Source organism: Dendrobates tinctorius, unplaced genomic scaffold (assembly GCF_039654945.1).
Source record: "Dendrobates tinctorius isolate UK_male_01 unplaced genomic scaffold, ASM3965494v1 ptg000084l, whole genome shotgun sequence".
In the NCBI taxonomy this organism is placed as follows: Eukaryota; Metazoa; Chordata; class Amphibia; order Anura; family Dendrobatidae; genus Dendrobates; species Dendrobates tinctorius.
In genome coordinates, this window is record NW_027361752.1 from 47,255,293 (window position 1) to 47,273,717 (window position 18,425).

An 18,425-nucleotide genomic window follows, 5' to 3' on the forward strand; every position below is an offset into this window, starting at 1 on the left:
TAATGGGGAAGAAGTGCAAGCCTCAGTATCCGGCCTAGCCACTTCCCAGACCCCGCAGGCGAACCCCCAGTCATCCAGGAAAAGACAGAGGGAGTCTGATACGTCATCTGAAGGCATTCTGTCCGACTCAGACGCAGAGGAAGAGGAGATTAGAGAACACCCAGAAAGGGGGAGAAAATACCTGTTTTCGTCTGGGGATACAGACGAACTATTGGGAGCGGTGCGGCAGACTATGCAAATTGAGGAACCCCCTCCTTCCCTCTCAATACAGGACGAAATGTTCGGGGGTTTACGCTCCCAGACTTCAATGGTTTTCCCAGTAAACACCCACATACGGGCGATGATTCTGGAGGAGTGGGAGGAGGCAGAGAAAAGGTTAACTATTCCCAGGGACTTTAAGTCGCGTCTGCCATTCGACCCTGAGGAGATTAAAGTCTGGGAGGAGATCCCCAAAATTGACCTTCCCGTAGCTAAAGTATCAAAAAAGACGGCAATTCCGTTCGAGGATTCCTCAAGTTTGAAGGAACCCCTAGATCGGAAGTCAGACGGGCTCTTAAAAAGAGCCTGGGAAAGCTCAGCAGCGGTCATAAAGACAAATATAGCCGCGATATCTGTAGCACGCTCCATGCATCTGTGGATAGATGACCTAGAGGAGCATCTGTCAGATAGAACCCCGAGGGAAACCATCCTAAAGTCACTCCCCTTACTTAAATTAGCTACGGGGTTCTTGGCCGACGCCTCAGCAGAATCAGTAAGGTTCTCGGCCAGAAGCCAGTCCCTGTTAAACACAGCCAGAAGGGCTATCTGGCTTAAGAGTTGGACAGGCGACATGCAGTCAAAAAATAAACTCTGCTCAATTCCTTTCTCGGGGGGCAGGGTCTTCGGGCCCGTGCTCGACGACATTTTAGAGAAAGCGTCGGATGAAAAAAAAGGGGTTCCCTGAGGAGAAACGTAAAAGATACCAGCCCTTTCGTAGACCCCGTTACAATCAGAGAGTGGACTACAGGGGGAAAGGGAAGTTGGGTCGATGGAGCTACGCCAAAGGAGGCGAGGGCAGAAATAGGAATAGAGATAACATCTTTTCTGGCCCAGGGTCCAGCTCCCGGAAAAAATGACACCACCAGAGTAGGGGGGCGACTGCTCAAATTCTCGGGAGAATGGCAGAAAGTCACCTCCAGCCCCTGGGTATTACAGGTCATCTCGAAGGGGTACAAAATAGAATTCAACTCCCTGCCCCCGAACAGATTTCTAGTGACCAGTTCACGTCTCAGTTCAGCTTCCCCCCATGTGGTTGGACAGTCAGTTTCGTTGCCTACCCTTCGGCCTAGCATCAGCCCCGAGGGTCTTCACAATAGTGATGATAGAGGTAGTGGCCTACCTAAGGGCCCGGAATATCACAGTGGTCCCATATTTAGACGACTTCCTAATTATAGCCGATTCAGCAACCCAGCTCAGGATCGGCTGTCAATCCTCAATCTCCACGCTGCAGAGTTTAGGATGGATAATAAATTGGTCAAAATCAGATCTCATACCCAAGCCCAGAGTAAAATTCTTGGGGGTCATGTTAGACTCAGAGAGAAGGATGTCGTATCTACCAGCCGAGAAGAAGATTCGTCAGTTTTCAAAGAATCGGGCTTCGGTCAGAGATGCAATGAGGATCCTGGGGCTGATGACTTCTTGCATTTCCTGTGTCAGATGGAGTCAGTTCCACTCCCGCGACCTCCAACACACAGTGCTAGCGTCCTGGGACAGAAGGCAGACTTCTCTGGACAGCAAAATACGGTTAGCCCTAATAAAGGGAAAAAGGCATCAAAGTCGGCAATAGCAAGGTGGACTAGATCCACTATTAGCTTAGCTTACAAAACGCAGGGTCAAAATCCCCCGGGGAACCTTAGAGCCCACTCAACCAGGGCCATGGCCGCATCATGGGCAGAAGGGGGGGGGGGGCCCTCGGCAGAGCAGATCTGCAGGGCGGCATCCTGGACTAGTCTTAGTACTTTCTCCAAACACTATAAACTAGACATAGCATCCACACAGCTGGCATTTGGGAGAAAAGTGCTCCATGCAGTAGTCCCGCCCTAGGACCAATATACTTTGGTACTACTCCAATGTGCTGTCAGGTGGTGACCTGGAAAACGGTAATTAGACCTACTGGTAATTGTGTTTCCAGAAATCCATCCTGACAGCACCGTTAGATCCCTCCCGATTAATACTTTCCATACAACTGTGATGTAACATGTGTATGAATAATGTTGGTTTAAATAAAATCTGTTTTCATCCATCCAGAGGTGTTACTTTGTGAAATCACTGAGGGATGGGAAAGGGAGGATCCTTTTAAACTCTCGTGGTTTCCTGTCCCACTACGGATGAGAAGGACATCCTCCAATGTGCTGTCAGGATGGATTCCTGGAAACACAATTACCGGTAGGTCTAATTACCGTTTTCTGACAGATAACAACATATAGCAATAGTATTGGAGTTGTGTGATCCTCCTCGGACTTTTGCCTTGTTGTTTGAGTCCATCATGCCATCCTTGGTCTCCATAAGGGAAAAATATTGGATAGAGGAGGGCATCCAAATTGCTATGGAGAATGCTAATTTGTTATGTTTTTGGAGCTAAAGGGTTGTGGGGATCAGTTTTTAAATGAATTAAGGTGGCTCACCATTGTCATTTTGAAACACGACTGCTACTTCACTGACAGTGGGATTATTGTAGCGTCGAGGGTCTTGAGTATGATCTTGTTTAATAGCCATAGTGATGTTTGGCATGAGATTTAATTTTTTCCTGTTCTTCCACATCACGTAACATTTGATAAGCTGCCACAAAAGGATTAATAGTTTGGATTTGAAGGGCAATAATGTTCATCATTGTAGGATGACATTTTTTGATTTTCTTTACATCGTAAGCGTTGTTCGTTTGCGGTAGCGGTATCAAGAATGTAAAGTTGGGCAAATGCGCGTTGTTGGTCATCTGAGGGATGTAGTGTTCCAGTTCTATGATAGATCTGCCCATGTATGCGGAAACAGTATGGGCCATATCCAGGAGGTGGTGAAATATTTACACCCATGGAGGCAAAAGCAAAGGAACTGTTAATACTTCGAATATTATCCATGAAATTTTTGCTAAATTCACTTTGCCCTTTCAGCAAACGTGTAAAGACATCAGGATATTGTAGTATGGGTACATGGACTTTACCCTTCTGACAGCAGAGCGTAAAGTTGTTATCAGAAGGTATCTCTGCTACAAAATGCAAAGCTTGGCAATGCTCACATACATGGGTCATGTCACCAGAGCTGTGTTCAGTAATACTATTTTCATCATTAGTGAAAATGTGAGGTTGTAGTAGAAGTGCATGATCAACCGGGGGGTGCGCCTAGTTTTGAGACCAACGTATATTTGTCTTGGTTGCACTTTCTGCGGGCTAACTGTTGCAGCTTGTATGTGAAGAAACTGTGCGTTGGTATTGAATGGTGGTATTGATAGGGCAGAAACAGATTGCTGATTAGTTATGTCAGTGAACGGCATATAGGATGAAGTGTGGTAGTAACTTGTTCCACATGCTGATGTGGACGCATCCTGTTGTGAGTCTGATAATAATGATGAGGAAGAAGCCGTCTGTTGTCGGCGGTGACGGCGTGCAAAGGCGACAGCCAATCTAATGGATTTAGAGTTGGGGGATTCGTGTGTGAGGCGACGGCGTTTATAAGCCTTAATCTTGTCAAGGTGATGGTGTTTTTCCTCAGGAGTCTCATTAGCACGGCGTTGTTTTTGTCGTAGTTCTAAAGCTGCTTTCCTTTCACTGGCATTGGCATACTTTTTGGTATGACTCATGTTGGCACAGGTAAAGGAGTCTATTTGGCAGTTATCTGGCAGTGAAGAAGGCGTCCTGGAGTATTTTAGTGTAAACAGATACTAATTGGCCCTGTAATTGCCCAGCAGTAGTTATGAAGTGGTGGCGGCAAATTGGCCCTGTAATTGCCCAGCAGTAGTTATGAAGTGTAGAGGCAAATTGGCCCTGTAATTGCCCAGCAGTAGTTATGAAGTGTAGAGGCAAATTGGCCCTGTAATTAGACACCGGCAGTGAACAGGCAGAGGAGCAAGGCAACATGTCCGCACAGCAAGTCGGCGAGAGGTAAATGACGAAATTCCGCGGGACCCAAGATGGCGAGATTTCGCCGACGCCATCCTGGATCCCGACGTCGTCCACGCCGGCGACATGTTCTTGCGGCGACGTCATCTTGAGTATCGTGGGATTTTGCCGATCCAAGATGGCGTCGCCGCAAGAACATGTCGCCGGCGTGGACAACGTCTGGATCCAGGAATTCGCCGACGCCATCTTGGATCCCGATGTCGTCCACGCCTGCGACATGTTCTTGCGGCGACGCCATCTTGAGTATCGCGGGATTTCGCCGATCCAAGATGGCGTCGCCACAAGAACATGTCGCCGGCGTGGACGACATCGGGATCCAAGATGGCGCCGGCGGAAGATGTCGGGGATAGTGGAGCAGCGGCAATGACGGCGTGAGTATGAGAGATGGAGTGAGAGAAAGGGTCGTATTTGGAGTGAAAGAGGGGGGGGACGTGAGTGGAGATGGTGAAAGGTGAGAGGAGTGTGTGTTGAGGAGGAGTGTGTGTTGAGGGTTAACATGGCAAGAGGTGTGTGGTGGATGTGACGTCACCAAGTTACAACCGGACGGAAGCTGCATTACAACCGGACGGAAGCTGCTTAGCGCATTTATTATTATAGATTTATCTGTCTCTTCCAATTTTTGGGATAAACCCAACAGGAACTCTCACTAAAAAGTCCTAAAACTTAACTTTTATTATGGATTAAAATTGTGTGTGTGTGTGGGGGGGGGGGGTAATGAACATGAAATATGCTGTCCCTATATTGCCTAAAAAATTCTAATCTAAAGTAGAGGCGATTGCCAACATATCCCTTAGTGACACCCTGGGGGTGTCATCAGGGGATGGGAGTATAGCTAGCTCTAAGAAAAACTGTCCTGTTTATCCTTTGTCACTTGACGAGTTTATGATTTGATGCTTATCTCTCAATGGGAGATCGATATGCTGGAAGGTTGCCAGATTTTGGTCTGAGGCCTACTCGAGTAGGGGTGAACAAACACACACAGAGACAGGGTATGTATCTGCAGGATGTTCCCCCTTTCCTGATTTAATTAGGTAGCTTATATGCTCATTTGAGTAGGCGGTTACATTACGTCATCACATTTCATTGGACAATTGATCATTCAACAGTAAGCATAAATGGTTTCAACCAATCATATTCATATTTTATAACCAATCAGATTGTACTCGGCTGTTAATTATTAGTATTTGTGCAGACGTGATGGAAGCTTTAGTAGGTCTTGTGTAAATTACACAAGACTCCAATATCTTTCTCATTAATCTATCCTCATGACGGTTATAGCTCCATTAGCCTCATTAACCTGCCTTACTAAGTGTTCATAGCCCCAGTATCTAGCTCACATGTGGTCGTGTAGTTTCAATGTCCAACTAGGTGCAGTAAGCCGTTTATCCATCATGTACAATTTCTTATGAAGAATAAGGTTATATGTAATCATCATCGTGAGACAGCATTTTCATATACAGAGTATACATGTAAGACCCCAGAAATACATTGATACTAAAAGGACATATAGAATTCCCTCTCACACTCCAGCTCTATTCCCAATCGAACGCCACCTTCTCCTGCTTGACTGACGGCTCCTTTGCCTGAAATCACACAGAATAGAGGCTGTCAATGGAGAGAGACGGAGACTCTATGCTGTTTGCCGTCAGTCAAGCAGAAGGAGGCGTTGTTCAACTGGGAATAGAGCTGGAGTGACCGAGGCTCCATGTTTCCACTTTTTACCATCACTGTGACATAAATTATTATTTTTTTTTTTTTTAAATATCTGAGCTTTTCAACGTTAAAAAGTAAGAAACAGGGTGCTCTTATGATCCGTGGATGGCCTCCGTGTCCTATGTATTTATTCTCAGAACCATTGATTTCAGCAGGTGGGTTTGAGTCATGACTCTCATGAAAATGGACATGTTTCCTGACCTTTTTTTTCCTGGACACAGTCTGCAAAGAAACACAAACATGCGAACAGCACCATAGACTATAGTGGGTGGCTCCGTGGTTAGCACTATAACTTTGCTAGGAGTCCTGGACTCAAATCCCACCAAGGACATCTACAAAGAGTTTATGTTCTCTTCGTATTTGTGTGGGTTTCCTCCATGGCTTCACTGTCTCAGGATGACCAAATGTGTGTTCTTTTTGCTTGTCTGGTCACTGTGTCAGTATGAAATAGCCCTCACCACCCTGAGTTCCCGAGAGAACAATCACCTGGAAACCACACGCGCTGCTTGACTGCTCGTTGTCCAGCAGGATCATTCAGGTCACGCAGCGGCCATTACCTTTTCTGTAGGACAGAGTGTTGTGTTCTGACTATCTATTTCTGTTTTTATTTTCTAGTTGTGTCCCAAGTTTCTGCACACCAATTCCACAAGTCACACGTGGCCGTTCAGCGCAGTGGCCGAGCTCATAGGTAAGTCTGTGTCTTCCCGGTAAATAACCGTTCACACTGATGTTGTCATCAATACATCAAGGGGCTGGCTTGGCTATTGAAATAAGCAGTAAGCCAGCCCCCTTCACACACCGTTCCTTTTTTTTTTTTTTTTTTTTTTCTGTCTGAGCTGTCTGAACCAAGCCAGATTTCTATGAAGGATAGGACCACGTGAGGTTCAGTGTTCGGGCCCATATCCTACAACGAATTGCAGAGCAGGAGGGAGATCAAAGGCGGGTGACAAGATAAATACATGAGATTGGAGGTCACTCTGAGGATCCACTTAAGGGCACAATCAGACGGTTGTATAACACTGGTGACAATCCCATCACAATGCTCGGACTGGCTGGCGGCTCTCCTGACCTGTGTGTGACAGCTACATAGAAATACATGCAGTCCCCCTCAGGTCAGGAGAGCCGCCAGACAGTCTGAGCATTGCGATGGGATTGTCATCCATGTTATATGGCCGTCTGACCGTGTCATAAGACAGGTTTACTGCTCATTATGCAGCCAAGAAGCAGGGAGATCCACAGGACAAAGCCGCAGCAAATTGTTTGGATTTGCTGCTTCAGATTTTGTCACGAAATCTGAAACGAAGTAACATGATCTTGAAATATGCCGTTTTCTAGATCTGCAAGAGCCAGCACCTCCCTCTAGCAGTGCTAGCTACGTAACCATTTAGATTCTGCCATCAATCTCTGACAGTGGGATTTATGAACCGTGATGCCAGTGACACATCTGTTCAGACGCCCGTTTTGCCCCCACCCACGGGATGCCAATGGGTTTCAATGGGTGGTTTACCCCAATCATTGCCATCAAAGTACCCACCCTTCCCCTTGAAGCTTGAGCTTCATAGAAGACCAATTTTCACTTTATACTGCTTGTACTATATGCTAAAATACTTCAATCAAATAATCACAGGTTAAAGTCCTCCACGAGGACTAAACATTTGTGGAAAAATTTTTTAAAATATATGAAAAAAACATAAATCGAATTGCCCCGTTTTTCCCCATTTAAAAATAATTTTGAAAAAAAAAAAACATTTCCATGGCTGTGAGCCGAAGGTACATTCAGCTCACAGCTATCTTTTGCACCTGGCTTGCTTAATAGATACCCTTAGAAAAGAAAGCTTCACCCATAGAGCTCCCCCGAGCTCCTGTACTTCGTATTTATAGGATGGCATCTTACAATCCAATAAGTCATGAATGTGGCCTCATGGTCCCACGTGACAATGAACTAAAATAGAGTGTTAAGTGGCACCAAGTGCAGTGGTTCAGAGGACCCCCGACTTGCTTTTTAATCTATTTGATGTCCAAAGTTTAAAGGAAAATGTCATCAACGTAATTGTAAAATCTATAAGCCTTCTCATAGTGAAGATTAACAACATGAATTTTAGGGACCAAAAATTAGCTAAGGCACTCCCGATGACCCTGGTGCAGCGGGACTCCCCTGCTGTGAACAGGTAATTAAAGTGTATCAGCTAACTAATGGAAGTGGTGAATTTAACACATTGTCTTGCACCACTGGATGGGTTGCGGAAACACCTCCAAATTAATATTGATCAGATGGGTGACAATATTCATGCCATGTTTTCTATCTATGGAAAGATAGAATCGTGATCGCAATTGTGGCATTAGTATCTCCCATCTGGGACCTCCAGAGGTGAAGATATCGTGACAGTTGGGGAACCTATCGTTTTTTAAAGACCTAGCCATCTCCCATGACAATCCCCGTTATAAGTCACCAGAGTGTATGACTTGTGTTAATGAAAGCAAATACTGTACTACAATCAGTGTCAGTCCTGGGAGACCGTCCACTGTGATTTTTTTTATTTTTTTTTACTGTTACTCCCCAAAAACAAAGAACTCCCCTTCATAAGAGACTGACCCAACCCTGTGACATCCGGTTTAGTACATTTCTTGTGTTTATCCCTTTTTCATGTAAATGTATATGCTATATTGTTTTGTTGCCATTTTAGTATCATCTTTATATATTTTTTAGAAACCCTGCCTACCTTTCTAGATTAAATATATAAATTTAGCAGCTCTATTCCTCTTGCTCTGTAAACCGCACCCCTGAAGCCAAACACTACCTATAATGGGTGTCCAATCAACCTGCACAAACGATTGATGGTGGCAGTTAGTTATTGTGAAGTTGGTAGTGACCGTAAGGGGTAAACATATTCCGTACGTTGGAATTGGAGGTGTATATATCATACGCTCACTGTGAGCTCCCTAATGAACGGCCTAGTAGTGAGAAAAGCCGCAGCCTCGTTCATTACTCAACTGCGTAATTGTCCTGATGATCGGAGGTGGTGGAGTGTATTCTTTGACAAGCTATGGGCAGTGGTTGGATCTGCGTGATTCTCCTGGATGTTCCCCTGACACAAAGCTTTGGAGGCTGTTGTTGCTGAACTACAATAACTCTGTTTTCTTTGTGTATTAGATAATGCCTATGACCCAGATGTCAACGCTAAGCAAATATGGATTGATCAGACTTTTCTGAACGGTTACCTGAGCTTAATCTTTACAGACAACGGGAATGGGATGACTTTGGATAAACTGCACAAGATGCTGAGGTGCGTGCTGTGTCAGAGAGTCGGCACTTTTTAGTCTCCGCAGTCTTACATTTTTACTGTAAAGGTTAATAAGCGATAACGTTTTATCTTGCGTCTCATTTCAGTTTCGGATTCAGCGACAAGGTTGCGGTACAAGGTCACGTTCCCGTCGGCCTTTACGGAAACGGATTCAAATCCGGATCCATGCGCCTGGGAAAGGATGCCCTTGTACTGACCAAAAACGACTCCGGGATGCACGTGGGAATGTTGTCCCAGTCCTACCTGGAGGCTGTGAAGGCAGAAAACGTCATTGTACCAATCATCTCCTTCGACAAACAAAATATCCTTTTTTTTTTTTTTTTTTTTTTATTATTTTGTGGAGGTTGTAAATGTTTTTTATGCAGAAATAAATTGCAGAAGGATTTTCATATTCATGATTGGGATGAGAGGTCGTTATAAGGGGGCAAAATAGTATTAGGTCGTCATTCATACAAGAACGGGAGACGCTCTTACATGGTTGCCCTCCATCCTCAGCTTAATAAGGCACATGACAGGCATCCTACCGGGCGTATTTAAACCCTTACCATTGTGAATTTATGGCGAGGATTAAAGTTACTGCAATCTAGTTGAACAGAGTGGATACAAGAGAAAATAGAAACTTTTTTTTGTGTTTTGTGAAGCACTATATTACCATATTTGTCGGACTATAAGACGCACTTTTTTTTTTTTTCTCTCCAAAAATTTTTGGGGAAAATGGGGGTGCGTCTTATATTCAGAATATAATTACAAATACTGTGGCGGCAGCAGGAGTCGGTCGATTCTGCGGCGGTCCTGGTCCGACACTGCCGAGCGATGATCACACTCCCTTCTCAGGCAGGTTTGGCGGGGGGGGCTCCGCCGGCATCTTGTGAAAGCCCTGAGGCCCCGCATATCCATTTGCTGCGATGGCCTTCGGGAAAATGGCCGCCGGGGGGCTGCGCATGCTTGGACTGAGATCTCGGCAACAAGCCCACCCACACCACAGAGCCGCACCAGCCTGGGATGAGATTTCCCGGAGGCCACCGCACCAACCTGGGATGGGAGTCATATCGCCAGACCACCGAACACCCCCTGTGACCCCTCTCCACCAGTGCTGCTGATTCCCCCCCGGGTAAGCTGAATTCGGACTGTAAGACGGATCCCCATTTGACACACAAATTTTTCTTACTCTGTCGCCTAATTGGGGGACACAGAACCTTGGTGTTATGCTGCTGTCCACTAGGAGGCGACACTATGCATAATCTGAAAAAGATTAACTTTGGCTCCTCCTCTGCAGTATACACCCCTGGACGGCGTCAGCCTTCTCCAGTTTTTGCTTAGTGTCGCAAGGAGGCACACCTTTTTTCTTCCGTTTTTTTCCTTTTTTTCACGGAAATACAGATGAAGAAAAGTGGGTCTCCAGCGAGACTCCCGGCATGGCTCCCTCCTCGGTCCCCTATTAGGGGTACCCGGTTGAGGTCGAGGTGGTTTTTTCCCCATGTCGCTCCCTCCCCAGTCCCTCGGGTCCTGGTTCGAGGTCGAGACCCCCCTCCTTCCCCAACCCCTTTAAGGGGTCTGGGTTGAGGTTGAGGCGAGGATGAAGACCCCCTGACGGTGACAGACGCACCCTCCCTAATCCCCCGCAGGGAGTATTAGGTTGAGACGCCTCAGGTAGGGTCGGAGATCAGGCAGCATTTCGCAGCTTCCAGGGACCCCAGGCTGGCTGAGGGATCCTGTTGGGGCCGGGGGAGGGTGCGGACTGGATGGCACAGCAGAGACAGGGTTTTTTCTGCGTCCCTGTCTCTGCAACAGCAGCGGCTCCATAGCGCTTCAGGGGCACCCCATACAAAAACCGCTACCCCCACCGCTATCCAGTCGACCATTCTGGGGGGGTCTGGTACAAATCTGCCCCCCCCCCCCCGGACTACCGCGCCGCTCTGGAGCCCTCCTGGGCATCAGGCTTCTAATTTAGGCCGCGGCTTCGGCCTAGCTGAAGCCGCCGCCTTTTCCCCGCCCCCCGGATGACCAAAATGACACGCTGGAGTGTCATAGAAGGGGCGGATTGGGGCAGAAAGGGCGCGTTTTTACACAGCCCAGCGCGCCCTTTTCAGCTCTCCGCCCCCTCCTCCCTCTCCTCAGAGCCCCGGTGGCCATTTTTTCTGGATGAGATCCAGGAGAGGAGCATCACAGCGGTCTCCGGGGGGCACAGAACTTGGATCTGTCGGCGCTGGACCTAGGGGCACACCGGTGGGGTAAGCTCACAGCTGGGTTCTCATTACTCAGCTGTGAATCTATACTTCCTATAAGGCTTTCTGTGGGTTCCCTCTGCGTAGCCACCCCTGTACGATCCCTTATAGCCAGCCTTTGTGCACTATGCCGGGCTCAAGGAAGAGAACCAGGCAGGAATGTTTCTATGCATTCTGCACAGCCTGCAAAGCCACACTCCCTAGTGGCAGCACGTATACGCACTGCCGGGACTGCATCCAGAACTCTGGGTCAGAACCCCAGGGAGTCCCTACTGACGCTTCAGTGTCACAGGCCACGCCGGAATGGGCAACTCCGATGTCTCAGTCTATGTCACAGTCCATAGACAACCTAACTGCTACATTACTGCAAGCTCTGCAGAGTCGGGCCCCGGCTATGGACGGTACACAGCAAACGGACAGCTTGTCTCAGGAACATGCTGCTTCCGACTCTCACAGACGTAAGCGGACCCACAGGTCTCGATCACCTAAGTCGCACTATAGCACAAGGTCGTCCCCCTCTAGGGAGAGACAGCGTCATTCCAGGTCTCCTGGGCAGTCCCCTGCCACAGACAGACAGTGCAATTTACCACAGGGATCCCCCACCACAGAAGACCCCCGCCCCAGGTCGCCCTCCAGGGATCACCTTAGCGAGGCACAGGATTCGGAGGGCATCTGTGACTCCGACTCAGATAATGAAACGGTCAGGTCCGTGGTACCTTCTCCCCCTAGCAATACAGCACTAGTTGAGGACATAATTTCTGCCATTCATCGGGTGCTAAAAATTCCAGAGTCGCCCCCGGAAGTCCCAGAACATAGGATTTGCTTCGAAAGTGTTAAAAAACCACCTAAGGTCTTCCCTAATCACGCTGGTTTCTAGGCTAGCAGCGCAGACTTTACTCTCTCTGCCGGATAGCTCAACCCTCAGGGACGCAGCAGACCGGCAAGTAGAACGCATGGCTCGTTCTATTTTCGAAGCGGCAGGCGCCTCTCTGGGCCCTGCATTTGCTTCAGTTTGGGCATCCAAGGCCATCCTGGCTTGGGCCAAAAAACTACAGGAGGGTCTTCAGGCTTCAAATCCTGAACTCTCGGACCAAGCGGTCCAGATGGCAGTGGTAGCAGACTACATGATTCATGCAGCCCTGGATTCCGCCAGAGGTGTAGCGGGAATAGCATAAAACGCCATCACGATCCGACGCATCCTCTGGCTGCGAGAATGGAAAGCGGATGCGGCCTCAAAGAAGTCCCTCACGCGACTTCCGTATTTTACTGGAAGACTTTTCGGCGAAAAGTTGGACACCATGATAGCCAATGCCACTGGGGGTAAGAGTACCTCTCTCCCTCAACTAAAACCGAAACGCACGTTTAAACGAAGAAACCAGATGCGATTCCGATCCTTTCGGAATTCCTCAGGCTGGTCCGTTTCGCTCCCAGTGCAAAACCGCAACCGTTCTCCACGCAGAGACAACCCACGGACTCAGCAGCGACCGGACAGGGCTTGGCAGTCGAAAGCAGGCCAAGCGAAACCCAAGGGAGGAAAACCTCAGAACTTCACTTCATCATGACTCGAGACCTCCGGAAGACACCCCACCAGTAGGCGGCCGACTTTTACTCTTTCAGCAAGTCTGGCTGCCTATTACAGAAGACAGGTGGGTCAGGGAAATAGTGTCTTCCGGATACAAGATAGAGTTCACTTCCGTTCCACCGAACCGGTTCTTCCTTTCTGTTCCTCCAACACCACCAGAAAAGGCTCGTGTTTTCCACCAAGCGGTTTCCTCTCTTCCTCCTTCAATCAGGAGTTGTGGTGCCGGTTCCCACGAACGAGAGATTCCGAGGATTCTACTCAAATTTGTTCGTAGTCCCCAAGAAAGGAGGCGGCGTCCGACCCATACTGGACCTAAAACAGCTCAACAATTACGTACGGGTCCGTCATTTCCGCATGGAGTCCCTCCGGTCCATCATTGCATCCATGGAGCAGGGAGAATACCTCGCCTCCATAGACATACAGGATGCGTATCTCCGCATACCAATTGCTCCCGCCCACCAAAGGTTTCTCAGGTTCGCGGTCAACCAAAACCACTACCAGTTTGTCGCCCTTCCGTTCGGACTCGCCACGGATCCAAGAACGTTCACCAAAGTCATGGCGGCCACCATGGACGTCCTGCACTCAAGAGGCATCCTAGTCGTCCCGTACCTGGACGACCTCCTCGTCAAGTCTCCCACTTTCAAAGACTGCGAGGTCAGTGTCTCAATCACTCTAGACACTCTGAGTCGCCTGGGATGGCTAGTCAACCTACAGAAATCGTCGACCATCCCAACTCGGACTCTAACATTCCTGGGAATGGTATTCGACACCGCCAGGGGCCTGGTGCTCCTTCCCAAGGACAAGACACTGGCCATCCGTCTGGGAGTTCGCACACTCCTTCGCAGTCCTCCTCGATCTCTCCTTTTTGCCATGAGAGTCCTCGGCCGGATGGCAGCAGCAATAGAGGCAGTGCCATTTGCCCAGTTTCACCTCAGGGTCCTTCAACTAGCCATGCTCAGATCTTGGGACAGGAACCCCTTCTCCCTCGACAGGGAGTTCAGGTTGACGTCATCAACCAGGAGGTCCCTGCATTGGTGGCTCAAACCAACCTCGCTTACACGAGGGAAGCCATTCCCCTCAGGACAATGGAAGATCCTGACTACCGATGCAAGCCTGACAGGCTGGGGGGCGGTGCACCTACATCACAGGGCACAGGGCAAGTGGTCACCGAGGGAAGTGACATTGCCCATCAATGTTCTGGAAATCAGGGCCATTCTCTTGGCACTGAGAGCCTTTCATCACTTGCTTGCAGCCTCGCACATACGGATACAGTCGGACAATGCCACGGCTGTGGCATACGTGAACCACCAAGGCGGGACCCGCAGCGCCCAGGCGATGAGAGAAGTGGCTCATATCCTCCGCTGGGCGGAAGACACAAGGTCGGTACTTTCTGCGGTACACATTCCGGGTGTAGAAAACTGGGAGGCCGACTTCCTCAGCAGGCAAGGAATGGACTCGGGGGAGTGGTCTCTCCATCCCGAGATTTTTTACCAGATCTGTCAACGCTGGGGAACCCCGGATGTGGACCTAATGGCATCCCATCTCAATACCAAGGTTCCCAATTTCATGGCCAGGACACACGACCCGCGGTCGCTCGGAGCGGATGCCCTGGTCCAGGACTGGTCCCAGTTCCGACTCCTGCACATTTTTCCACCCCTCCCCCTAATCGCCAGGGTCATGAGGAAGATCAAGCGAGAGGGAGTTCCGACCATCCTCATCGCGCCAGACTGGCCCAGACGTACTTGGTACGCCGACATCGTCCAACTTACGGCAGACGCCCCCTGGCGTCTACCCGACCGTCACGACCTTCTGTCTCAAGGTCCGTTCTTCCACCAGAATTCAGGGGCTCTCAATTTGACGGCATGGCCCTTGAAACCTGGATTCTAACCCAGGCAGGTTTTTCACCGGCAGTCATTACAACTATGATCAGGGCAAGGAAGCCTGCCTCCGCCAAGCTCTATTATCGTACCTGGAGAGCTTTCTTTTCTTGGTGCGAATCTCATGGACAAGTCCCACTCCCTTATTCCTTCCCGAAGGTACTAGGTTTTCTTCAATCGGGCCTAGATGCCAAGCTATCCTTAAGTTCGCTTAAGAGTCAGGTGTCGGCGCTTTCAGTCCTTTTTCAAAAGCGCATTGCTATTAAACCGCAAGTAAGGACTTTCATCCAGGGAGTTTCCCGATTGGTTCCTCCCTACAAACGTCCGCTGAATACGTGGGACCTCAATCTGGTCCTGACAGCATTGCAAGCTCCACCCTTCGAACCTCTTAGAGGAGTTCCACTCTCCATTCTGTCTCAGAAAGTGGTTTTTCTAGTGGCGATCACCTCGTTACGCAGAGTGTTGGAATTGTCAGCACTTTCCTGCAGACGGCCTTTCCTAGCCTTTCACCAGGACAAGGTGGTTCTCCGCACGGTACCATCCTTCCTTCCGAAGGTTGTGTCCAACTTTCACCTTAATGAAGAGATTTCACTGCCTTCCCTTTGCCCGGTTCCGGTTCATAGAATGGAGAAGGCTCTGCATACGCTTGACCTCGTCAGAGCATTGCGAATTTACGTGTCCAGGACTGCACCTTTCCGGAAATCTGATTCCCTCTTCATTCTTCCGGAAGGTAGTCGCAAGGGGTTGCCGGCTTCCAAGGCTACCCTTGCCAGGTGGATCAGGTCCACCATACATGAGGCCTACCGACTTAACAGTTCCCCTCTTCCGGCCGGTATCACGGCACACTCTACACGGGCAGTAGGGGCCTCCTGGGCCATTCGGCATCAGGCTTCGGCACAACAAGTGTGCAAGGCGGCCACTTGGACTAGCCTACACACGTTTACGAAACACTACAGTGTTCATACCCAGTCCTCAGCGGATGCGAGCCTGGGTAGACTGGTTCTGCAGGCGGCAGTACCCCAAGTCTAGGGGACTGTCAGCACAATATTCGTCCACTGCTTCCCACCCAGGGACTGCTTTGGGACGTCCCAAGGTTCTGTGTCCCCCAATTAGGCGACAGAGTAAAGGAGATTTTTGTGTACTCACCGTAAAATCTCTTTCTCTTAGCCTTTAATTGGGGGACACAGCTCCCACCCTGTTGCCCTTACGGGCCGTTGTTTCCTGTTGTGTTCTCATATTGTTCTTTGAGCTCGTACATAGTAGCCTTCTTACAGGCATGGTTATGTTATTTGGTTACGTTCCTCCTTATGCTTTGGCACAAAACTGGAGAAGGCTGACGCCGGCAGGGGTGTATACTGCAGAGGAGGAGCCAAAGTTAATCTTTTTCAGATTATGCATAGTGTCGCCTCCTAGTGGACAGCAGCATAACACCAAGGTTCTGTGTCCCCCAATTAAAGGCTAAGAGAAAGAGATTTTACGGTGAGTACACAAAAATCTCCTTTTCCCTTTTTTCATTCTGAAAATTTGGGGTGCGTCTTTATGATCCGGAGCAGCTTACAGACAGAAAAATACGGTACATTAGTACTAACTGAGCGTAGTGTAGTGAGACGGTATCGATGCTGTTACCGGACTCTGTGATAATGTGATCGCCTGCTAGTTATCTGCTGGGTCTTATCATACTCAGATTAGCTCTTTCAGTGACTAAAGCCACAAAGGGATAATTTTTGCCTGTAACTGGGGCTTTTCTGAAAGTCCTTATTATAATTGGAAAGCTGCAAATTAAAGCAAGTTTCTAGTTAATTTCCCACAGATCAAAAATCAAGAATTTAGGGAGCCTAAAAAAAATGACACAATATTTTGGCAGCTTTTAAAGAAAGGAAAAAAATAAACCTAAGTCTGGTCATTTAGGACCAAATCTCAGTCAACTCCTTAGAAGTTTACAGGAAGATTTCTGCAGATGGATAACTGGATGGAGATGTAAAATGTTGTACGTTCTTTAACTGCACAAACGGCAGCTGGTGAAGAACTCCGACTCCGATGTAAATCTACAGGCGATCTTGGGACATTCTATTCTGAGAACACAAAAGGACTTGCTGACAGAAATGGATGCAATTTTTGGGAAAAAGGGAACAAGGATCATTATCTGGAATTTAAGAAAGTATGCATTTTTCCACGTTTTTAATAAATGCAGGATTCTGTACTGTTATGGAACACAGGTTGCCAACGATATCCGGGCTATAGGGTTTTTAGACCGCCCTTCAATCGGTTGTCTGCAGGCTCCTCGGGGGACAGGTCAGAATACCAATGCCACAGCTCATTACACTGTGTAGTGGCCATTCCCAGGTACTGCAGCGGAAATCACAAGAGCAGAGCTACAGTACCTGGCAGTGACCACTACACAGCATACAGAGCTGTTGTTTTGTGGCTTTGTACACTGTTTACTGCCATAAACCTTCAGATATCTAATTGGTGGAAGTGTCAGGTGTTGCCCGATCAGTGATATATTGATGACCCTCCCTACGGATTGGTCTTGGACAACCCACTTATATATCCTGCTATGTGACGTGACTCTTCTTCCCCTTCCAGTGCTAGTGTATGGGAAAGGAGATGAGGGCGAAAAAAAGTGAAATTTCTCTAATATTCATTTTTACGCATTTTTGTTATTTAGAGACAAAAATGGGAAACCAGAATTTGATTTCACTGTGGACAAGTATGACATAAGGATTCCTGAGGAATTTGATGGATCTTCCAGGAAGGGGTATAAGAAGCAAGAAAGGATCGATCACGTTGCTCCAGACAGTGATTATTCTTTAAGGGTATGTGTTTTGCATATAATATTATTCTTGCTAGTTGCCTGCATTTGGCTCTAAGAATTGGCAGTAATAAAAGTAATATGTGCAGAATTTATTCAGGGGCGTGGCCAGAGCAGGAAGCCAGCCAATAGCTGCAGAGCAGGAAGTTTGTGTGGTGCAGCCTCTGCCAATAGCTGCAGAGCAGGAAGTGATGTCAGAAGGGGGCATGTTTTAGCTGCTGCTGTACAGATCAGTGCTCGTTACCATTACTTGTGATGTTAAGGACCTATAGTGTATAAAACACTTCTACAACCTTTGACGTACAAGTACGCCAAAGATCATGTCCCTGACTTTGATGGGGGCTCGCACGCCGAGCCTGCATCTTTACCGGCAGACGATGGGTGATTTAATCAGCCATCATGTGTCTTTAATCTCTTGACAGTGGCATGTGACACAAGCCGGCAGGGGGTCGCGTCATTCCACCCACCTAAAGGCCCCGTCACACATAACGACTCACCAGCGATCCCGACAACGATATCAACGTGTCAGGATCGCTGGCGAGTCACTACATGATCGCTGGTGAGCTGTCAAACAGACAGCTTCACCAGCGATCAGCACAGCGACGCTGTGTTCATTAGTTACCAGCGCGCTGATGCAGGGAGCTGGTAACTAAGGTACACATCGGGTTTCTAAGGGACGCACGTCCCTTGGATACCCGATGTGTACGTTAGTTACCAGCTGATCGCTGGTCTCCCGCCTGTTGCACGCAGCGATGCGTGCTGG

The 18,425-nt window shown here is 48.4% G+C and overlaps 1 protein-coding gene across 1 annotated transcript in view; it reads left to right on the plus strand.

The window, feature by feature from the left end:
* The window catches only part of MORC3 (MORC family CW-type zinc finger 3), a 72,172-nt gene that overhangs the window by 20,664 nt on the left and 33,083 nt on the right, over positions 1-18,425 (plus strand). The window contains exons 2-6 of the mRNA XM_073584652.1: positions 6,480-6,552; positions 9,016-9,148; positions 9,253-9,467; positions 16,861-17,008; positions 17,519-17,666. Of these exons, the coding sequence (XP_073440753.1) occupies positions 6,480-6,552; positions 9,016-9,148; positions 9,253-9,467; positions 16,861-17,008; positions 17,519-17,666 (717 nt within the window). The remainder of the gene's footprint in view (positions 1-6,479; positions 6,553-9,015; positions 9,149-9,252; positions 9,468-16,860; positions 17,009-17,518; positions 17,667-18,425) is intronic.